At 38.0% G+C, this 24,662-nt stretch overlaps 1 protein-coding gene across 8 annotated transcripts in view; it reads left to right on the top strand.

The window, feature by feature from the left end:
• Positions 1-24,662, top strand: part of Sphkap (SPHK1 interactor, AKAP domain containing) — a 137,878-nt gene that overhangs the window by 3,035 nt on the left and 110,181 nt on the right. For 2 of the 8 annotated variants that reach the window (XM_075952206.1, XM_075952204.1), the window contains exon 2: positions 20,697-20,775. The exons of 4 other annotated variants lie outside the window; for them this stretch is intronic. In XM_075952206.1, coding sequence (XP_075808321.1) covers positions 20,697-20,775 — 79 coding nt within the window. Of the gene's footprint in view, positions 1-1,971; positions 2,091-20,696; positions 20,776-24,662 lie in introns of all 8 variants that reach the window. 2 more of the 8 variants (XM_075952208.1, XM_075952211.1) reach the window with 2 other exon arrangements.

The raw sequence follows: 24,662 nt of genomic DNA, 5'->3' as shown, positions 1-24,662 counted from the left end.
ACAGAAGTGAAATTTGAACTGCTATCTGTTTGCCCTGATTTAATCACCAGACTTCTTTGCAAAAGTTTGAATATTGAAGAACTGATGATTGGATATTCTACATGAGAGTTTTTGGGAAAATGGCAAGATGATCAAGTAATAATGAATTATTACTGATCAAGCATGCACTGTACAAATCTGAAACATTCTCAGGATTGAATAAAGTGAAACTAGTGCTTAAATATCAGCACTTCTTTTAAGCAAGACAAAATAATTTAGACATCTCTTCAACAATGCTCAAAGAAAACAACATGTTTTGGGAACACAGTGGATTAATTATAGGATGCTTTGTACTGTTGGCAGTTTTTTTTCATTCTTGGTGTTTTCAATTAAAACAGCATACAAATGGAGCAGCACTCAAACAATACTGTGAGGACTGATCTCAAAATGGAATCTGAATAACAATTTGGTAGCTTTGAGACAGGGGATTTTCTACTAACCTTGTATTTGCAAAGGTTTCAGTTTATTTTGACAATGAAGCTTTTGATTTTCAGGTATGTATGAAATTGTATGAAGTGCATTACAGACTTTTAAAAATTATTGAATATAATTTTTTCCTTCTCCAAGAAGGAAATCAAGCAGTAGGGAAATCAAATACCCTCACATTAGACATATTATAAACCCAGAATTTCATTTTCTTTTATGGCTTGTCATCTGGTAGAAATAAAATGGTTTTAAAAAACAAATGTTTTTATTTTAGCTTGGTTATTTTTACAGCCAATGTGTTGGGAGCATTTATTTTTTTTATTTCATTTATTTATTTATTTATTTATTAAAGATTTCTGCGTCCTCCCCTCCACCGCCTCCCATTTCCCTCTCCCTCCCCCGATCAAGTCCCCTTCTGTGGGAGCCTAGGCAGTTTGGATGCTCACCTTACTAGACCTGGATGGAGGTGGGTGGTCCTTGGACTTCCCACAGGGCAGGGAACCCTGATTGCTCTCCAGGCTGATGAGGGAGGGAGCATTTCTTTATCTGTTTGATAAAGTTTATTTGATTTGCTAAGTCACATAACTAGGTGTAGAGATAAAGGATTTATGTTCTATCCCAAGTGTTTCCTGTACCACACTTATTCCTGTACCATAGCTAACCTTAGTGGATGTAAGACAATGTTGTTTACATGAGTAACTGTGTGCACAATCACATTCAGATATTATTGTCATCCCACATATTAAATTGCTTGAACATCACATCCTTGAGAGTTAATTATAACAGATATTACTTCTACTTCCTAGCAAAAACTCGGAAGCCAAAGAAAATTAAATAAAGCAAATATTGGATTTAGAAGTCCATATATAACACCTAGGACACCCCAGAGTTCTTCCAGCTTCACATCCAATTTTTGTTTGTTTGTCTTATTTTTTCTTATATTTAAGGGTAACTCTGAACTCACACTTAAATAAGAGAGAAAGAAATGCTGGTGCATCTTTAATGGTAACATTGTTCTCAGACACCTGGGGCATCCTAATTGCGAAATGGTCCTTAAAGCAGCAAGCCTCAAAACAAAGATTAAAAAAAAATACATTTTTCAAAAAAATAAATTACAAACAAATTATTTTTTCACCTACACCATAATTGAGATGGAATTTGAAGTTGAAGAAAGAGTTAATCTGCTTTGTAAACATTTACATTTCTATACTGTGTGGAATACAGTATAAAATTCTTTTTGTTTTGTTGGGCTTCCTAGATTCTATTTTGATCATACACTTTCTATGTGGGCCTTTGGAGGAAAAAGCTAAAAGTTTGTTTAGAAGAAAAATATGAATTATTGATTTCATCATTTTATTTTACCCAGCCTATAATTTAATTTAGCAACACATCTTTTATATTGTTAGGTCCTAGGAGCAAAGCATTTTTTTTCAGAGACTCAACAAGTCAAAACTGTATACTAACCTAAAGCCATACATCGGTATATTTTTTGGTGAATTTTTATAGGTTTTCAAATTCTTAAAGAAGGAGAACTGTACCAGGCGGTGGTGGCCCACACCTTTAATCCCAGACCTCAGGAGGAAGAGGCAGATCTCAGTGAGTTTGAGGCCAGTCTGGTCTACAAAGTAAGTTCCAGGACAGCCAAAGATACACAGAGAAAACCTGTCTCAACAAACCAAAAACCATTTTAAAAAAATAGAGAAAGCAGGTGTATAGCTTCATTTCTGCGTGTTGACTAACTAACGAGCCTGAGGTAACACTGGCCTGAACCTTTTGTGTGGAGGGGCAGGTTTAAGGCTCACATGCAACTCTGAGGGGTAGCTGATGTTTTTTCATGGAATGCAACTCTGTCTCCCCAATCCAACACTAAGATGCATCCACATCCCCTAGCTCACAAAAGCCAGGATGCTTCCAGTCCAGAAGTAACTTCCTATATAGACAGAGAAACTTGGAGTTAAGAATCTAGACAAACATACAAGATTGGAGGTGCTGGCTTTGCCTCTGTGACATGGGCACATTGTGAAGTAACAGGAATTCTCAAAGCAATTTCTAATGAAAACACCTTTATAAAGACCCTTGAAATAGACGGTTTACTGTACTGGTAACTTTCATGGGCACCTGGCTTCCATCTCTGTGCTTCCCTTGGTAAAATATGTATATATCTTAAACATATTTGTATACATAGTTATAAATGATTACCCTGCAAGTCAGCTCTTCGAGAACTTCTTGTCCATAAGGGAATTGCTCCCCTGGCTAGCCCTCCTCAGCTGCATGCTCTTTGGCTGTCTGTGGGAGAGTTTTCTCCACACAGAATTTTAGGGTGGAAAAAAGAAATGGTGGTGCATTTGCTACTTGAGTGTTCATGTCCTTGCCACTGTCGCTGTCTGTTTAAGGCTTTCATGGACTCCTCCTGGATATTCTGACACTTTCCATGTATATCCAGGGGGGTATACTGATCACCTGGGTCCCTTTTGTGTCTAACTTTCTACAATGTCACATTTGCTGTTTGTTGTGCCTGTGACTGTCAGCTGGGTACTTTAAGGATGAATGTGTAACTTTCTAGACAGAAAAATAAATCAAGGCAAGTGAAAGAACCGAAGCAAGAGTTCAGTTAGAGAGCTGGGTTTGGGAAAAGGGCTGGTTTATCATTAAGATCCCCCACAGGTGAAGAGAAACACATTGAAAGAAAGTGCTCAAAAAGGTTCCTCCTTGGTAGAGAAGGTGGTTCCGTAGCTAAGAACACAGTCCTGCCACCCAAGAGGTTTCAGTTTTCTACTTGGAAGCAAGAATTTTATGAATTCTGGGACTATTTTCATCACCTGATTTAATGAATAATAACAGCATTTGAGAATATTGTGTAGTGTACATTGAATATTGAGGAGAAATAGCCTTGTGTATAAAGGCTCAGGAACACTGAATGGCCTTTTAGTGGTTATCTGGTCATCCTACTTTAAAGATAGACAATTAAAAAAAAACACTCATAAGTATGATTGTTTGGTCTTCTTTAACTGATATTAATAAGATATGCTGGATTTTTCCTGGCTTATAGTTTTCTAATCTGCATCTTCATATTGGAAGCTAGTTATTGGGGATTTTTAGGATCTACCTTTTACAACATCATCTATCATCTAATATCTCTTTTAATGTAACTGGTTCACACATGTTCATCATTGTTGTACATGGGACTGGATTGAAACCTGCCGTCTAGCTAGTTATTTTTCTAATTGTATAAACTGCCCTCTTCTTTAAATTCACTTTTTTCTCTTGTCTGGTTTATTTGAGGTTAATTGGGAAATGTATATAATTCCATGCTAGCTCCTCTACTGATTTGCTATTTATGTTTTGCAAAAGCAAAAGTTGATACACCAGAGTTTAGTATACATACCTTTAATTAATCAGATTCTACTTTCCAATTATACTATATCACTTCACATCCAGATCAAAGTTTATTTATACATTCAAATTTTCTCCTCTGATATTTTAGCCTTTTATTGACTTATATTTTATTTTTATAAACGGCATAAACATTGCATCTTGTGTTTATATTAAAGTGCCACATTTTAGAATAATCATAAATCTAAAAATGAATTTGATTCTTTTTCCTTCACTTCTGAAGTTTTGGACACTTGTGTAGAATTGGGATTTTGCCTGTTATACAGCTTCTATTAAAAAAAGCTTACTTCATATTTCCTGTGGAGAATGCCTGTGAGCAGTGAATGTTCCACTCTGCTCACCTAATAAAGCTTATTTCTCCTTGACTTTCTTTGAAAAAGAGAAGAAAAAAACCTTTATAAGAATAGCGTTCAAGGTGGGTGGTGGTGTCCTATGCCTTTAATCCCACCACTTGGCAGGCAGAGGCAGGCGGATCTCTGAGTTCCAGGCCAGCCTTTTCTACAGAGTGAGTTTCAGGATAGCCAGATCTACACAAAGAAATCCTGTCTTAAAAGGAAAGAGAAAGGAAGAAAGGAAGAAAGGAAGAAAGAAAGAAAGAAAGAAAGAAAGAAAGAAAGAAAGGAAAGAAAGAAAGAAAGAAAGAAAGAAAGAAAGAGGATAGAATTCAAAGTTAAAGTTATTTCAAGTAGCTTTTGAGGTAGTTTACAGAGTGAAGGATATACTGTTATATTTTCCTACACATTTCCTTCTCTTTTTTAGGATAATTATTGAAACATATATTACATGTTTCTTGCTTGATATTATTCATACTGGTTGTAATTTTAATTTTTTTATTTATTAAAAATTTCTACTTCCTCCCATTTCCCTTCCCCCTCCCCCCTCTCTCCCTCTCCAGTCCTAAGAACAGTCAGGGTTCCCTGACCTGTGAGAAGTTCAAGTTCCTCCCCCATCCATCCAGGTCTAAGAAGGTGAGCATCCAAACAGACTAGGCTCCCACAAAGCCAGTCCATGCAGTAGAATCAAAACCCAGTGCCATTATCCTTGGCTTCTCATCAGCCCTCATTATCATCCACATTCAGAGAGTCAGGTTTGATCAAATGCTATTCAGTCCCAGTTTAGCTGGCCTTGGTGAGTTTCCATTAGATCGCTCGCACCGTCTCCTTGGGTGGACCAACTGTCCTGACTTCCTTTCTCATGTTCTCCCTCTTTTTGCTCTTCATCTGGACCTTGGGAGCTCAGTACAGTGCTCCAATGTGGGTCTCGATTTCTATCTCCATTCATTGCCAGATGAAGGTTCTATGATGATATGCAAGATATTCATCAGTGTAGCTATGGGATAAGGCCAATTCAGGCAACCTCTTTTTTGCTGCCCAAGGAACAAGCTGGAGACATCTCCAGGGACACCTGTGAACCCCTACAGAATCAAATCTATTGCCAACCCTAAAATGGCTCCCTTAAATAAGATATCTACTTCCCTGCTCCCATATCCACCCTTCCTCCATCTCAACCATCCCATTCCCCCAAGCTCTCCCCAATTGCACCTTTTCCCATCTCTTTCCCCATCTCCACTTACCCCCACCCCCGTACTCCCAACTTTTGCCTGGAAATTTTGTCTACTTCCACTAACCAGGAGGATAACTATATATTTTTCTTTGGGTTCAACTTCTTATTTAGCTTCTCTAGCATCATGAAAATTATAGGCTAAATGTCCTTTATTTATGGCTAGAATCCGCTTATGATTGAGTACATACCATATTCCTCTTTTTTAGGTCTGGGTTATCTCACTCAGTAAAGTGTTTTCTATTTCTATCCATTTGCATGCAAAAGTCATGATGCCATTGTTTTTTACCGCTGAGTAGAACTCTAAAGTGTATATGTACCACACCTTCTTTATCCATTCTTCCATTGAAGGGCATCTAGGTTGTTTCCAGGTTCTGGCTATTACAAATAATGCTGCTATGAACATAGTTGAACAAATGCTTTTGTAGTATGATTGGGCATCTCTTGGGTATGTTCCCAAGAGTGGAATTGCTGGGGCCAGAGGTAGGGTGACTCCCAGTTTCCCGAGAAACTGCCACACTGATTTCCAAAGTGGTTGCACAAGTTTGCATTCCCACCAACAATGAGTGAGTGTTCCCCTTACTCTACATCCTCTCCAGCATAGGCTATCATTGGTGTTTTTGATTTTAGCTATTCTGACAGGTGTAAGATGGTATCTCAAAGTTGTTTTGATTTGCATTTTCCTGTTGCTAAGGAGGTTGAGCATGACCTTAAGTGTCTTTTGGCCATTTGAACTTCTGTTGAGAGTTCTCTGTTCAGTTCAGTACCCCATTTTTTAATTGGGTTAATTAGAGTTATAATGTCTAGTTTCTCGAGTTCTTTATATATTTTGGAGATCAGATCATTGTCTGATACAAGGTTGGTGAAGATCTTTTCCCAGTCAGTAGGTTGCCTTTTTGTCCTAATGAACAGTGTCCTTTGCATTACAGAAGCTTCTCAGTTTCAGGTGGTCCCATTTATTCATTGTTACTCTTATTGTCTATGCTACTGGGATTCTACGTAGGAAGTGATCTCCTGTGCCCATGTGCTGCAGACTACTTCCCACTTTCTCTTCTATCAGGTTCAGTGTGGTCAGATTAATATTGAAGTATTTAATCCATTTGGACTTGAGTTTTGTGCATTGTGATAGATATGGATCTATTTTCTACAGGTTGACATCCAGTTATGCCAGCACCATTTGTTAAAGATGTTTTTTTTCTTCCATTGTATACTTTTAGCTCCTTTGTTGAAAATTAGGTGGTCTTAGGATTGTGGATTAATATCCGGGTCTTCTATTCGATTCCATTGGTCAACATCTCTGTTTTTGTGCCAATACCAAGCTGTTTTCAATACTGTAGCTCTGTAATAGAGTTTGGAGTCAGGGATGGTAATGCCTCCAGAAGTTCTTTTATTGTATAAGATTGTTTGGGCTATCCTGGGTTTTTCGTTTTTCCATATAAAGTTGATTATTGTCCTCTCAAGGTCTGTGAAGAATTTTGATGGGATTTTGATGAGGATTACATTGAATCTATAGATTGCTTTTGGTAGAATTGCCATTTTTCTATGTTGATCCTCCCAATCCAAGAGCAAGGGGGGTCCTTTCATTTTCTGGTGTCCTTTTCAAGTTCTTTCTTCAAAGACTTAAAGTTCTTGTCAAATAGATTTTTCACTTCCTTGGTTAGAGTTACCCCAAGATACTTTATGCTATTTGTGGCTATCGTGGAAGGTGATGTTTCTTTGATTGCCCTCTCTGTTTCTTTGTTCTTTGTGTATAGGAGGGCAACTGATTTTTTGGAGCTGAACTTATATCCTGCCACATTACTGAAGGTGTTTATCAACTGTAGGAGTTCTTTGGTAGAGTTTTTGGGGTTGCTTATGTACACTATCATATCATCCACAAATAACGAAAGTTTGGCTTCTTCCTTTCTAATTCAAATCCCCTTGATCTCATTATACTGTCTTTTTCTATTGCTAGGACTTCAAGCACTTATTGAAGAGGTATGGAGAGAGTGGACAGCCTTGTCTTGTCCCTGATTTTAATGGAATGGCTTTGAGTTTCTCTCCATTTAATTTAATGTTAGCTGTCAGCTTACTGTATATTACTTGTACTATATTTAGGAATGAACCTGTATCCCTAATCTCTTTAAGACCTTTATCATAAAGGGGTGTTGAATTTTGTCAAATGCTTTTTCAGCATCTAATGAAATGATCATATGGTTTTTTCCTTCAGTTTATTTATATGATGGATTACATTGATAGATTTTCGTATGTTGAACCAGTCCTGCATCTCTGGGATGAATCCTACTTGATAATAATGTATAATTTTTGGATATGTTCTTGGATTCGGTTTGCCAGTATTTTATTGAGAAATTTTGCGTCGATGTTCATGAGTGAGATTGGTCTGTAATTCTCTTTCTTGGTTAAGTCTTTGTGTGGTTTTGGTATCAGGGTAACTTCATAAAAGGAGTTTGGCAATGACTCTCTATTTTGTGAAACACATATTAGCTCTTCTTAGAAGTTCTGGTAGAATTCTGCATTGAAACCATATGGTCCAGGGCGTTTTTGGTAGGGAGGTTTCTGATGCCAGCATCTAATTCCTCGTGACTTACAGGTCTATTTAAATTGTTCACCTGGTCTTGATTTAATTTTGGTACTTATCTAAAAAAATGTACATTTCCTTCACATTTCTTAAATTCGTGGCATATAGGTTTTTGTAGTAACATCTAATGATTCTCTGAATTTCTTCTGTGTCTGTGGTTATGTTCCCCTTTTCATTTCTGATCTTGTTAATTTGCATGTTCTCTCTTTGCCATTTAATTAGTTTGGATAGGGGTTTGTCAATCTTGTTTTCTCCCTGAACCAGCTTTTTGTTTTATTGATTCTTTGGATTGTTTTCTGTGTTTCTATTTTGTTGATTTCAGCCCTCAGTTTGATTATTTCCAGTCTTCGACTCCTCCTGTGTAAAGTATCTTTTTCCTTCAGCAGCTACATGGCGTCTCCTGACTCTGTCTTCTTTCTTCCTTTATCCCTGCCTGGATTTCCCATCTTGCTATATTCTGCCCTACCATAGGACAAAACAGATTCTTTATTAACCATTGGTAATCAAACATATTCATAGCATACAGAGGGGACAGCCATATCAGAATAGTAATGGAGGAAAAGAGAGAAAAGCACAAAGGAAAAGCAAGCAATATGGGTTAAAAGTATAAGAAGTAATAGAAATGGTGTAGAGTAGGTACAGACAAAGAGAATAAAGAAGAAAGAAAGAAATGAAGGAGAAAGAACAATAAAGACTAGTTTCAAAACATTTATCTAAAGACATACGCTAAACAAAACAACTAAAAAGAAGTATAAATAAAAAAGAAAAAATGAAATAGAATGTACTATCATCTCATGATTTCGTCTTAGTTGAGATGATATGATTCCTCTGTCTTCCTGAGCTGTGTTCTCTAGTACTCTCTACAGGTGTGCATGCTGAGATTGAGGGCTGCCACACTTTGAGTGACTGAGGCTCAGAGGGAGTACGGAAGGCCTACCTTCTGTGTTTGCCTTTCTCACTTCGTGTTCTCTCCACAGTCTTGCCCCTTCCTCGAGACTGTAGCAAATTCAGCTGTGCAGTTGCTATAGGACAGGGTACCTCTCCCAGGAAGTGCCTTCTCGGATCGTTAACTCCAAATCAGCAATGGGGAATCTCAGCTTTGGGTTCTAATTGCCACACTCCATCCCGCTTCACTGTAGCCTATTCTACTCTGTCTATCTCTGAGCCGTGCATCTAGTTCTTTGTTGTATATATCCATCAGGATCAAATTCTTCATTTTGCTGTTCTTGTCACACCACTTTTAATGTCCACGTTCCCTGTGTTTTGTCTCTTCCTACCTTTAAGATCTTCTTTGTCTTATTTAAAGCAACTTGAATATAATCAGCCAAGGAGTGAGATGGCATCTCTATTATACTACACTGCCTAGTATTCTCTGAACTTCTTGGGCTATGCTTTGATTTATTAACAGAAAAGGTTCAAAAATGATTTCTCCCAATGTACGTCATACCTAGCTCTTTTTCTCACTTTCCCCTCTACCTTCAACCTCTCCTTGGCTGAATTAACTCATCTGGTGATTGGCAAAGGCTGTAATATTTACATGGAATTAACATTTGTTTTCGTCATGCAATTTTTATGTGCATCTACATACTATCTACTAGGTCCATCATAGCCACTCAAATAATAACCATTATTTAATTTTCAACAGTTCCAAAATTTCTGTCCTACTTGAAATGTCTTTGGTGTTTCCTTGGAAATATTTTTTTCTGTTATTTTGCATAGCTCAGAATGTTAGCTTTCTACCCAGGTCAGAGGGAGATGGTCCAGGAGGGAATAGGTTTAGGTCTCCAATGCTAGTGTAATAAAGAGGCACAGGAAAAGTATAAAATGCTTGGTCACATTGAATCAAGAGTCAGGAAGCAGAAAGTGCATAGGGAACATGGCCAGGCTCTTTAATCCTAAAGCCTGCCTTCAGCTAGCTCCACTCTCTAAGGGTTCCACAAACTTTCAGAACAGCTCCACCGGCTGAGTACCAATGTTTCAAATCCATGGCTCTGTGGGGGGACATTTCACCTCCAAACTATAACAGCCTCTCTTCATTCTTTTCATTTTAAATGTACATTAAATAGCCAATCTATTGAAATAGTTACTTAAATTTCTTAGACGAGTTATGGTTTCAGACACACAAATTAATTCAAAAGTAAAAATTACACTGCTTTTCAGAGCAATTAATGTCTAAAATAATGCTTACCACAGTTATGTGATTCATAATCCTAACATGTATGGTCTTGGGGTGACAGTAGTGTTAGCAAGACACACTATTTTCTGGGGGTTGTCCTAAAGGAACTGTGCACTTCTAACTTCTGTAGACTGTTATATTCTTAATCTCATGGCTACCTTCTATATCTGAAAAAACAGCAGTTTATGCATGTGTATGGAGTTCATATCACACCCCTGTGACTTCTGACCTCTTCTGCCTCCCTCTTATACTACTAATAATACTGTGGCCTAGATAATCCAACATAATCTTTCTATATAAAGGCCATCTGATTAATCCCTTCTTGAACCTTAATCCTGCTTTGCCTTAGAGTAGAATATAGTCATGGCTTACAAGGATTAGTCATTAAGTGTCTTGGGGGAATCACTATTGTGCCTGCCATGGAGAGTAATGAAACAAAAAAAAAATGATGCTTGAAATGTTACCAGTAATTAATTCTTCATTTTTTTTTGTTTTTCTTTTTCGAGACAGGGTTTCTCTGTGGCTTTGGAGCCTGTCCTGGAACTAGCTCTGCCTCGAACTCACAGAGATCCACCTGCCTCTGCCTCCCGAGTGCTGGGATTAAAGGCGTGCGCCACCATCGCCCAGCTTAATTCTTCATTTTTCTCTTCACTTTCTCCCTCCCCTTTCCTTCTATCTTAATTAAATAAAACTGAAGAGAGGCAGCACCATTGGTTCAAGATCGTAAATAAGTCAATAAGTGTAGTAGAGTTGAAACAGCCATCCAATTCTCAAAGACTACTCAAATACCCAAAGGGTACACCTGCTGAATTCTTTCTTTGAAACATTTTCAAAGTGGTGTTCTTACTTGCCGTTTAGCCGCTCTTAGTGAATAGGATTATCTGTCTTCCTACATATAGGGCAAGATTGTTCTTGACTTTCTTTTTGATATAATATAAGACCATGTGGTGTCATTTTTGTTTAGGAAAAATAATAACATTAAACCTCGCTCCATCTATCTTTTGCTGCAGTTGAAAGAACACTGGTTTTGATAGCCTATTTAAATTTCAATAGCACAACACTTGAGAGCAAAAATGTAGGAAAGACTGCTAAAAACAACAGGACCCCCAGATCTGTTCAAGAGTGGTGACTGTCATTAAAAGACCACTTTAAAAGATTGTCTGTTTGCTTTTAAATAAAAGAAGATGTCTGGAAACACTGGAAGCAGATACGAATACCCAGGACATTGGTAACACAAAAATAGAGAAGGCAAGCAGGAGGATTCTTCTGCAAGATGTCAGTTGACGTATTTCTACATTCTCAATGCTTGTAGCTAGGAAGGTGCTGATTCTGCCTACAACTGAGAATGCTCCTGTTGACTTTTCATGCTTATTATAGGCAGGTATAGTTGTCTGTGCACTAGCTTCATTTCCATAATATAAGAGAAAGGAGAGAAAGAGAAGGGGAGGAAAGGAAGAAAGGAGAGATGTGATTTGAGAGTGTATAAATGTAGCATTGTCTGGCATGTTCCACCAAATTCAACATTTGTTCCTAGAGGGAAGAGGAGGCTCACAAACATGAAGTGATAACAGGAAGTAAACAAATACCACAGTGTCCTAGAGAACAATGCCTTGAAAGATTGCTGAAGTATAAAATGTATACCCAACAGTATAAAATGTAGTGACCAGTGTTCAGGGCGGAAATGCTGAGCTGCCAAATTGCGGTAACAAATTTGTTCAGATTGTGGAGTTGTCTGTAAGCTGAGGAAAGAACTCCAGAGTTTCAGGGGTTTAGGTGTCATCCTCTGTATTAGGTGAACTTTCCAATGATGTAGCTGCTCTTGAGTTATCCCTGTCCCTTGTAAAGACCCCATCACTCATACACCTGTTAGCAACCCCAATGAAAAACTCTTGCTGCAATCATTACTTTGTAATAGGCTCTATTTGTGGGGTGTGCAAAAGTGTGTGTGTGTGTGAGTGTGTGTGTGTGTGTGAGTGTGTGTGTGTGTGTTTGTGTAACATCTCTCCAGGAAAATTGTCCAAACATATGGGTCTGTAAAGTAGGGAATGGGTCATTTGGTTACCGTACATACATAAGGTACCACACATGACAATGTTTCCCTTAACTTTTTAATAAAGGTTTGAAAAACAACGTTTTCTTGGCATTCTTAAAACTGTCTCTTCTAAATGAGACAGTGTCCTCTCTCGAGGGTCGTGTGGGATTCTGAACAGTACTGTACTTGCCTGCTGTCTATAACCGAATCTTGTGTGGCTGCGGATTCCCAGATAGATGCTGCCTGGCATACAGCTGCCTCCGCTCACTTTGAAAGTGGGACACCAAGATCTGTTTTATTTGGAACGCACTTCTTAGTGACTCAGCTTCTTCAGGAACAAAGAGTTATTCTTTCCTGGGTTTTACTACTTCCTCACGGCCTTTCTTTAAGTACGCCTGGCTTCCCTACCTACCTCTGCTTACTATCTTGTCACCTTTGAAAAGTCAAATCAAGATAGCAATATGCCTTGCCTGTGATTTATATTAGCAGTAAGTAATTAACTGCATCAAATTCTTCCCACTAAATATTGGCAACTTTTAATGGCTGCATAAATATAATTTAATAAAAATGGCCAAGCCAATAGTCTTCTTCCAATTGAAATCAAGAGAAACTGCTGATTAAAAAGTCATGGATAATGATGGAATTATTTGACTAATAAGGGTAATTCAAATGTAAAAGATACATTTCTACAAATTATCACCTGCATTATGAAGTCACCAACATTCTCCCACAAGTGTTAATGCAGCTATAGCAGAACAGCAAGCATGCTAGGCATTTGTTGTTCTGGGGTCTACTTGTTTTCTCTGGCCTCCTCTGATAAGAGACAGATAACCCTAGCCAAGGTTGATGATTGATTCTAGCTTGTATAAGGGTTGATTCATATAAAATGACTTACATGAATAGACTACAATTACCATTGATCAAATTGGAAGCAAGTAAATTCCTAGCAATTTCTACACATTTACTAACTTCTGTTGACTTCTTTCTTAAGGCCACCATTGCTCATGAGTGATATTCCTCAAGGAATATGACTTAAAACCCTACTAACATTTCTCTATGCAGCTCATTACCTGTTGTCCAGCTGGAAAGGCATTTTAACTGATTATAAAACCCTTAACCAACCCACTTGGTAAGACCACTCAATCAAACATTGCAATTAAAAGCACTTTGCAGCCATCTTTTGATGTCATGTGTATCTGTGCTTCAGAGAAAACTTCTCATGAAGTTTTCATGGTTCACTGATAATGAAATATATGTCACTGTTGAAAATTCAATGACTAACATCCTGAGGCAAAACATCATTGTTTCTAGATTTAACAAATTTAATGTCTTCCCATGCTGGTCATTGATGTGGTTCATAAGCACCATAGCTGGATAGAAATGTTAACTGCTTTCTTCCTTTGGAAGCTTTCATGGTGCTTTCTGGTACCATAAAAGCTAGTCCTCAGAGAGAGTCATTCAGCTCAGTTTCAGCCCAGGGGCCTCTGGGACTTGTTTCTGAAGTGTTTGGCGGTTTTCAGCAATAGTAACTTCTGCCTCTGAGAGGCATCAGAGATATAGCCTGTAATGTTTCGGGAGTCTCCTGTACAACCCTGACCAATAACTCAGAAGAAAGATCTAGTGCCTGGTGTTGGGTTTTGTTAGATGATCTTTAGCTCCTAGAGGGTGTATTGTCAGCCTAAGTGAGAAAATTATTTGTAAACTACATATGTACATTTATGCACAGACTGCTTAAATACTATCATGTAGAGAAATCAGTTGTATCAACATAGCAAAAATAACACAGCATCATAGTCTTCAAATCCTGTATTTAGAAATGAGGGTGGGGAGGGAAGGAGGAAGTTTCTATGGGTTATTGACTATGAAAATCATAGTTTGTCTCTCAGAGCTAAAACCTTAATATAGGCTTTTTCCTGAGTTTGGTAGTCCAAGAACTCTAATTTCCTAGAGTAATATCTTTAGAAATGTTTCTTTTTAAACTTGTGCTTCAGTCATTTCAAGAAATGAATCATTTTGAAAGTCTGTTGTCAGTTTACAAACTAAAACTGCCTTTCTAAATGACCAGGGAGCCACCTCTTTGAAATATAAACATCACCAAGAGTAAAAGAAAAAGACAGATCAGAGAGAGAAAGAGGTTAGCTTGCATCTGTGAGTCCCTCTGTGTGGAAAAGCAGGAAACCGACATTTGTGGATACCAACATGTAAAATTACATCAACTTATGAAAATATAAGAAATTGTACTTTTCCTGCTAAACACAGCCGACCTCTCTCCACTCAGTATTCCAAAATTGAAAAGCCCCTCTAACCTATTGAGTTTAGACTTCGTTCTGATTAGACTTCGTTCCTTCCTCATTTCAATTGTAGTAAGGAGCTGTGGGCTGCTTCCCACCTCCCAGCTCCCAGCCACCGGCTAGCTTTACCCAAAATAATTACATGGAAACTGTATTCTTTTAAACACTGCTTGGCCCATTAGCTCTAGCCTCTTACTGGCTAATTCTCACATCTTGATTAACACATTTCTAATAATCTGTGTAGCACCACGAGGTGGTGGCTTACCTGGAAGGATCTTAACCTGCGTCCCTCTTGGAGAGGAGAGCTATAGCGTCTGCCTCACTGCCTTCATCCCAGCATTCTGTTCAGTCTACTCCTCCTATCTAAATTCTGCCCTATCAGGCCAAGCAGTTTTCTTTATTAATTAACCAATGAAAGCAACAGATAGATAGAAGACACTCCCACAGCATTCAATGACCTGGAATAATGTGTCCTTTATGTTTCGTCCCTCCCCTCAGTTTTCCCTTCATGCTTCCATCTTGATTTTCTCACATAGGACAGACATGGGTTGAATTTTTACAAGGATAATGAGAATGCTAAAGAGAGGATGAAAACAAACCACATTTAGCAAAACTGGAAGGTTTTCATAATGGAGTAAATATTTAGAATAAAGAGGAAGGGTCAGAGGGTAAAACCAACTTTTCTTTGGTTGGAGTCATGTGGGGTTGCTTTCAATTACAAAAAGAAATTGAGCTGCAATTCTTGGAGAGGGAAGGAGATCAGGTGAAAACAAGTTGAATTTCAATCGATACAATCAAATGCACATGTCTGCCCCACAGCTCTGGTGGAAATATGACTTGCATGTGATAGGGAGGTGGTAGGAGTGGGAATGTGGGTCTGGGATGGAAGTGTTGGAGAGATGAGATCCTTCAGTATAAACCAGTAACATCAAAATAGTGCTGTCACTTCCTCACTCCAAATTGTACTCTCATTTCAGTTTAGATTTTTCTGGCTTTCCCTTCTTTTTCTGTAGGTATTCCTCCTGTCGTTCATTGTGTGTTCTTGGCTCTGACTTTGACCTTTCACCTTTCCTAATTTGTACCCTAAAACTTAATTCTGGTTCTACCCACTCTTGGCCACTTTAACCACCTGCACACTAGTGCTGGTTGTGATTGGTCTTTGGGCCTTCTTACATGGAATAAAATCAGAGAATACTGAAAAACAAGAAGTAAATTCCACTTGTAATTTCTCTCCACCCCATGTGTGTGTATGTGGTGTGTATGTGTGCATGTGTATGTATGTATGTGTGTGTGTGTGTGTGTGTGTGTGTGTGTGTATTTTCACATGTCCCTTTGAGAAAGATGAAAGCAGGTGAAGGCTGTGGGTAGACAGTTTGGACAGGGGATGGAATTTTTTAAAGATGTATTGTCAACACCACTCTGAAGTTCTGATTAAATTCTCTAGATAATTGCCCAATAATAAACAAGTCTGTGTGTGCTGTTCACCCGGCTGCAGACTTCCTGACCTTTTACAAACTTATCCATCATAATTAGCTACACCAAGTTTGACATGCTGCTGTGCCCCTGGCATTTCCACATTGGTCTTAAGCACAGTACAACAGTCTATACAACTATGCTTAATGCATAAACCAACTGTAATTAAAATTTGACACCTACTTTCCTTACAGGTGCTCTTTTCAGTTTAAATATCACAACTAATCAGCCTAGACAAGATATCTGCTGATCTTCTGTGGCCATCTAAATTAGCTTTAAGAATAGTCAGTGTCCATTTGCTCGGTGCTTATTTCCAAGAATATAAAGTAATAATTTTCATAGCAACTGTTAAACAACCTGATTCCAGTAGCATCCTCCAGACTTTAGGGCTTACACTTTAAAATGATACCACCTTTAACCTCAAAGCAACAAAAGCACCTGCATTAGGCCAAATGGACTCAGAATTCCTCTTAAAGCAACTTCTAATATATATATATATATCACATATATATATATATATATTCTATTGCCAATTATCCAGCTGCTTCATTCTGTTATCACCATCCAGATGCAGCTTTGTTTTCTTTATCCTAGTTTTGCTTTGTTTGAGGCTTTGAGTGAAGAACTCATACGTATTCAGATGTATATTCAGTCTCAGGATACTTTTTTGAGTTGTGTTTCCATGATATTCAATACACACCCCTATGTGCTTTTAGAACAGGATAGTACTCTATAATGGGTGGGGGATCCAGGACTGTGGTTCCTGAGTTTGAAATGGTATCCTGTGAACTGAATACCTGCTATGTGCCTCTCAGTGTTTCCCGACCTGATTCTCACTATGTGTATGCAGATGAAGCTAATGCTTTTCTAGAACGACGTGGAATGCCACCTTCTTTACACTTCTATTTCACTCTTGCCAGTAGCTTTTTGGCCTCTCTTATGAAATATCATATTAAACTCATGAAGTTGAGAGTTGGTTCCCCTTCCTTTGCTGACATATCTTGCCACTCTTCACAATACTTAGCTGTTAAATAGCAGTTAGGTGAAGGATAAAGAAAAACTCAGAAGGTTTGTGGATGATTTTTCTGGTTGCTCAGGGAGATCGTTTTTCTGCTTATTGTTCTGGAAGTTGACCAGTGAACGTGCTAGCAAATTGGTAGAAGCAAATTTCGCTTTGATTGGATGATTTACAGAAAAGCAAGAGTACCTGGGTTTTCAAGAAGATTCTACTGTAGAAAATGAGCCGCTCTGAACTAGTGACATGAAGGTCTTGGATATGAAGCCATGGCAGTTTATTGCTGTTGTCCCTTAAAGTCACATGTTTCCTTGAAGCAGTAAGTGTCCAGTAGAGAAAGGAGCCATTCAGCAAACACACAGAAGCCACCAGGAACTCTAATATCAATAAAACTCCCTCCCGGCTCCTGCGTCAGTCAGCTTTCTGCTGCTATAATAAATGTCTGAAATAAGTTTTTTTAAAAAGGAAAAATATCATTTAAAGCCAGAGTTTAGACATAAAACAAAGAAAACCAGCCCACAAATCACAATCCCAGAGAACCTAGGCAACAATGAGGACCCTAAGAGAGACTTACATAGATCTAATCTACATGGGAAGTAGAAAAAGACAAGAACTCCTGAATTAATTAGATGCATGGGGATTTTGGGAGAGGGTTGAAGGGGAGGGGAGAGGCAAGAAGGGGAGCATAGAAAAATATAGACCTCAATAAAAAGTAAACTAAAAAATTAAAAAATTTAAAAAAAAGCCAGAGTTTAAAGGTATCTTCTCATGATTGGTTGAACTCAGTTTTTCGAGACTCTACACCACAGCAGAAAAGTCTATGTTCCTCATAGCCAGGAAGCAAAAGAGAAAAGATGAGAAACACACTTCATGGAAACACCTCCATGGCTAAAAGACTCCCGCTATGCCAACTCCCAAAGGTCACATGGCCTCTTTCACCGCATCACTCTAGGCACAAAGTCTATAAACACTAAAGTTTCAGACTATAGCAGCAAGTGTCAAGTCTTGTAATTGGATCCTAGCTACAGTTGAGATACACTCTTCAGGGGTTGGGGAAATCAGGGCAGACTGGATGAGAACAAACATGTCAGTTAGTCCTCTCATCTCAAAGCAGGCGAAGAAGAAAACATCCTGTTCTTTTAGGTAACACATCTTAGCTTAAGTAATCCTTCCCAAGGGAAGACATATCTCACCATGATGCTCTTCTATATAGGACACATTGCATTCCACTCTGCCTAGAAACTGGCTAATAAACCCACACCCCGCTACTTCCTCCCTGAGTCACAACAAAGAAAGACTTATAGATTCTGAGCCTTTGTTTCTCTTGCACGAGCCACTTGGATGCTCCATTTGTTTATAAATATAATTTGCAATAAGTATTAACTTTTCAGGATGTCGCTTGGAAGTCCGTTATGGCCTTCTTGCATATATTATAAATAAGAAAGCAAATGTGGTAGGCTACCAAGCAGCCAGGGAGTCTTTACATAACGACTGTGGTTGTTTGCTCCCTCGCTGCTCTCAGTTCACTCTTCCCAGTAGCATCTAATGAGGCAGCTCCATAGACCTGCTGTGTAATGGCTCCATTGTCCTAATAATGAGGGAACTTGCTCATCTCGCAATCTCTGTAAAATTCCATGGTCTGCTTTCTCTGGGGAAGAATGAAATGCAGTCTCTAAGAACAACTCAAGGTTTCCTGAACCTTGGTTATTTCGGAGTCTAACATGGGCATTTATATACTGCATATTTTGGGGTCTCTTGAGAGAGTACCTTTCTTCTGTTGATATGATTCATACAGGATATAATACCAGTTCCTATTAACAGGCGTTGCATTCAGGTTATAGCTACACAAGAGCCCCTGTGTCAGTTACTTTTTTTCTCATTATCTACATTTAGAAAGCAAAGACTAACTATTAATTTGAATCTTAGAAATGGGACTGCTGAATGAATGGCAAGGGTATTCATCACTAAACTACAGATGGAAGGACTAGGCCTGTCTCATGACCTGGATTTCATCTTCTGAAAGAAAGCATGATAGTATTACAGGCACAATAAGAAAACTATACCAGGGAGCCCATAATAATTGACAGTAAGTGGGATGGAAAACTACGCTTGAACACTGTGATAATGGCTGCTGGTACTCAGAGAATGACTTTATTACTAAGAATAAATGTGCTAAAAAAAAAAGAAGAAATGTCACTAGACTCTTTTTTTAGGAAACTCTTCACATATGGGTTAAATAGTAAACCTTATAAGTCAACTTTAAAACGGCTTATCCACATGAGTAAAAATATAACTTAGTAATATTTTAATTCCCCAAAGTTATGACTTAATATAAAGTTTTATTCTTATATTTAAAATTTTTTTCTTTCAGATAAACCATTGGAAGACTAATTAGATACTAAAATACTTAACATTCTTTACAACTCGAGACTGCTTTAACTGCTGATTTTGATCACACACTTCTTTACGAGATGCAGTGCAGATATACTTTTTCCTGTGTCAGCTAGGTGCATTTAAACAGGAGAGCTTGGGCTAAAATGAGAATTTATAAATGTTTTCCTTTACCAACAAATACATTTATTTGTTTTTAAGTAATTGAACCCATGTGAAAGTGAAGAAAGGAGATACTTCATTCTTTTCTGCGGTTTTGAACCTAACGGTAAAATCGGATGGTTTGAAGTTGCTCTCTTAGACCGAATGTGAAAGTAGGGTCATAGAACAACCACTTGGCTTCCCTTCCTAGTTCAGGATCTGCTATTAGATCTCTATGAGTAGACAAAAATGCTTTTTGTTGGAAGCTATTCAGGTCCACCATAGAGTAACACCCTCTGCATTCTGAATCCAAGACATGGAACTGAACTCCAGGAAAACCAAACTTATGAACTCAATGATGGAGTGCTGTTATATTTAATTTTTAGCAGCAGAATTAAGATTTAAAAGGACTGTTAATAAATTCGCATGCTGTGTTTTTTTGTCGAGGTATATTCATATATTTAAGGGGCAAATTTTCTCTTAGGTATATCAGCTTTATTTTATAAGAAATATACTTTGTTATGTACATAAACAAGGTATTCTTTTAAAACTAAAACAAGGATTTATACTCTGTCAATTATTTGTTTGTAACACACACAGTTGAGAAAATGATTTGAAAAATGGTCCACATCTAAGAATTTAAACTATGGGGTTAATTTTTACCATCAATCTTCATTTAAAAGAGGAGTGAGCATTTCAAAGGGACTACAACTTATACACATACATTATACAGAAACCTTCACTACAAATCTTTCAAAGGACAAAGATCTAAAATGATATATTGTATTACTATTCTCTTAAAATATTGTCAAAAAATATGTGTAAAATGAGTGGAGAAGGCCTGCAATTCTCATCTGCAAAATAACGCCTATTTTTCCGATGCACAAACAGTGGGATGGCCAGTCTTAAATATAAATCCACTGTTACCCAAGTCAATTCAAGTCAAGTGGCATACAAGAAAATGTCAGGAATCCTTAGACTCTTTGCTGAATTTTAAAGCCTTTGCTAGAACCTATCATGTAGCCACTGGTGTAGGAAACTGGCATGCTGTGAACCTGTCTCTCCTCTTAAGCGATACTAAAACTTCTTTCTTTTTTTCCCCATCACCTCTTCTCTGGCTTCTTCTCCAAATCTGCTGGTGTTTCTAACCCCTTAATGGTGGGTGTGGTCCTCTCCATCAGCCATGTGGGTAGTTGAACCAAACTCTCCTACCTGCCTCTCTGCTGCCCTGCCTGCCAAGAGACACTCCCAGGAATCCAGGTGGGTTGCGGGGTTTGGGGCCCAGAGGATTGCAACATCAAGTTGTGATCAGGGTCCTCTTAATGCCAGTACCCATAAGTCCCCAGTTAGCATGGCTAGATGTTTTGACCCTGATGACTTACTATTTGATGGTGCAGTTGTAGAAATACAAACATGGCATGCACCTAGCCTCTTAATTATTGTCATATTTAATCCCTGTGTTCTACCCCTTCAGTGCCCTGTCCACTTCCAGCTTATACGCTCCAAGGCATTAAGAGATATTTCAATATCATGAACCCCTATGTTTCATCACTTCGGTGTCTTCCTTCTTACAGATTAAAGGGCTCCCAGGTATTTGGAGATATTTCAGTATCATTAGACAGGTGGTAAAAACTACTTAGGCAGAAGGTCATGTTGCAAATCTTAAAATCAGGCTTGGTTTCTACTGCACTTTCACGGAAGTCCAGATCCCTTGATGTGTTTATACAGATGCCTAGTATCCTACCTGATTCAAACCATCAAGGAGGTAACTTCTCATGCCAATCCTTATTCCCAGTCTGTATTGTTGTTCTCCAGAGCCAAACGTTCAAAACAGTCAGAAGGTCTCATTGCAGCAGTTCTTACATAGTGAAAACCACTTGAGGAAATCAGGTAGTCTAGGCAAGACTATAGAGGGTGTTGTGGAGGGTAGGGTGCAGGTTCTTCTAGAGTCTGCTTCTTGAGTGGTGGAATAGTCAAGCACTGAGTCTGTGACTCTGAGACCTTATGGATATAACAGGCCAGGCTCTGCAATAATACTAGGATGACTGTAAAAGTCCTACCACAACGAGTAAGTACTCAGTTGTTGGCAGAAGGCTGTCTGTTCATTCCCGGATACCCAGACACAAAATAATCACTAAGAAACAATATTATTTGCAATAGTGTTTGGCCAATAGCTTAAGAATATTTCTAGCTAGCTCTTAAATTTTAAATTAACCTATTTCTATTATTTTATATTTTACAATGAGGCTCATGGCCTACTGGCAAGGTTCCAGCCAATAGCTAGCATCTTTCTCCTCTGGCAGCTACATTGCATCTCCTGACTCTGCCTACTCTCTCCTCCTCTATCTGCTTGGAACTCCTGCCTTGCCCTATTCTGCTAGGCCACTGGCCAAAACAGATTTATTCATTAACTAATAAAAACAACACATATGCAGAAGGACTTCCCAGACTATTTTCCTGTTTCTGTTTAAATAAAAAGGAAGGTTTTTACTTTAACATAGTAAAATTACATATAACAAAGCAGGTATCAAGCAAGAATTACAGTTACAATATTTATATCTACTTTATCTTTTATCACAATTTAGAAAAACTGTAATTATAACTGTCTCTTCTTCAACTCCATCAAAGACTGAAGAAGGATATAATATTACCTAAGTAAACAGGAAGTGCATTTGTAAGCAACTTCCAAAACTCTGGAATTGACAGAGACATTCTGCTGCCTGGACAGTGACCCAAAGTTCTTTTATACCATTGGGGTATCCATCTTCAGCCTACAGGCCCATAGTGTTCGGCAGACTTTTCCATGAAGCAGGAACCCTGAAGGACCATCTCACCTTTAGGCAGTCATTTTTCTGTGGGTCCTCCATGTCCATTTCATATAGTATGACATCAAGAAGTCCGCACAAGAGCAGTTTCTTGCCCAAATGGCTAGCAAACTCCATAAGGAGCCTCTTCTATGCCCATCGTCCTCTTGCAGTGAATAAATGCTAAGAGAAGCAGATGAGTCTCATTGTCATGTAAAGTCCTAAGTTCTTAAAATATTTTAAATGCCATATTCCATAGATCTTTGAAAGGTTTGAAGATTATCTAACTAAAATATATCTCTATATATCACAAAAATTACTACAAGATTGACTATTACAGAGGATTATCTATTAACCTATATTTCTTAACTATACATTACATGTTTAAATGAGCTGCACAAAGACAATACCTTAATCAAGAGCATAAATACACATATAACGAAATTGACCTTAAGTTTGTATCAATAAACCAAGATCCATAACAATGCAAGTCTCTACAGCACTCAATCAAGTATGTTTATTTCTCATCAAGGTTGCCTTCCTTTCATTCTCAATGAATATTATAAAGTGAATTACGTCAGTCCCATTTAGCAGAGGAGAGTTCAGCAAGATTAGGTATTATTCCCAAGGTCAAAGCAATGAACACCAGTTGGAAGCCCAGTTCAAGATTTTAAGCTACTATATTGTAAGGCTCTACAAACCACAAAGAAGAAATGTTCAAATCTTACTTATTAAAATGAACAGTGTATCTTCTCTTATAGAAGATTTTTAATATGTAGACTTTTTTACATTTTATCCCTCCACTCCTAAAGGCTTCAAATACTGTAATTAGGACTTATATTTTGTGTGGTCTAAAATGAACAAACAGATAAATTTAAAAATGTAAATGTTTCATTTAGGGTACATGTAGATTATTCCTATGTACCTGATTCATTCACTGACACTTGTATTTTAGGAGTATTGGCTCTCACAAGAAGAAAAAAAAAGAAACTGAAGCTAAGACATGGTTATTAATATTTGACTTACTTGAAGATTAATCAAAATATCTTTAATGTGGTATCATAACTGAACCTCTCACATTTATGGAATGAGGACTATTAGGGGGACTGTTGTCCTTCTTGGGGTCTCATAGTAAGTCAGATATCCATTTCATATCAATAACTAACTAATACACTGAAGGATAAATGTGGTAATTCTAACTCACTCCCGCTGAAGTTGTAAACCCCGCTTAGCTACACATATGTTGCCTTAGAGTGGAGGTTGGCATGTGTTAAGGTTGAGAGGAAAAGATACGTTTACTGAATCATGATTTTTTTATGGAGAGTTTTGTCCTGGAGAAAGAAAAAAATGATCAGTTATGTTCTATCTATGTTAAATAGCTGCCCAGATAAGTTACAAACCTTCTGTTACGATTACAAAAAGATCTCATCAACATTCCAACAGTGTTTCGAAGTTCTTAATTCAAAAACGCAGTGCAAATTAGGAAGAAATCTGGGAACACATGGCTTTATAAACTGAAAATCTGTGGGTAGGTGCTGTAGAGTTGAATAGAAGTGACACAGGGGAATTTAAGCACTTTGAAGGTGTCCCATGTCTCACTGTAATAGTGGACACATGTCATTTCTCCTAGTCCACAGCATTCACAGCACAGAATGCCAACCCCAATGCAGAACATGAACTCAGGGTGATAGTTATGCCTCTGTAGGGAGGCTTGACAGTTGTAATAAGCAGACCAGCCTGGTAGAACATGTTGGTGACTGTGGGGGGGGGGGGGAGAGGCAGGGGCCTATTAAAACCCTTTGTACTTTACTCTTAAACATGCTGGAACATGAAGCACTTTAGATAAATAAAATTATTTTGGGAAAAATGCAAACCAAAAACTTTTCTGGTTCAAAAAGCATTAACAAAACACGAAAAGGTCTGAGGGAAGAAAATATAAGATGTCTAGTATACTTGTTATCTGGAGCCGAATAATCAAATACATTAGGCCAATAAAAAGAATTCAACAGGCTCACTGCTTTACAGGAGACTCACATTCACCAGCTACTGTGTTCTGTAGGGCAATTTACCCCTTCCTAGTGTTTTTATGGGTATACTCTTCTTGTTTTCAGATACTGGAAGCTAATACAAGTGTGCAGAGCAATATCGCTCCTAATCTGTGGGTTCTGTTTATACTCTTGCTATTTTTGAGATAGCCTTCCTCTATTATAAGCTTATTTTTCCTATTTGGACTTTTTTGACATTTAACAACCTGTGCTTTTTAAAGTCATTAAATGGAAATGCATTTGTAAGATGTGGATTGAGTTACTTGAGCTTGGAGGAGCGACCCATAACTGTAAGAAC

This window comes from Microtus pennsylvanicus, chromosome 17 (assembly GCF_037038515.1).
Source record: "Microtus pennsylvanicus isolate mMicPen1 chromosome 17, mMicPen1.hap1, whole genome shotgun sequence".
Taxonomy (NCBI): Eukaryota; Metazoa; Chordata; class Mammalia; order Rodentia; family Cricetidae; genus Microtus; species Microtus pennsylvanicus.
This window is presented reverse-complemented; position numbering and strand designations above follow the sequence as displayed.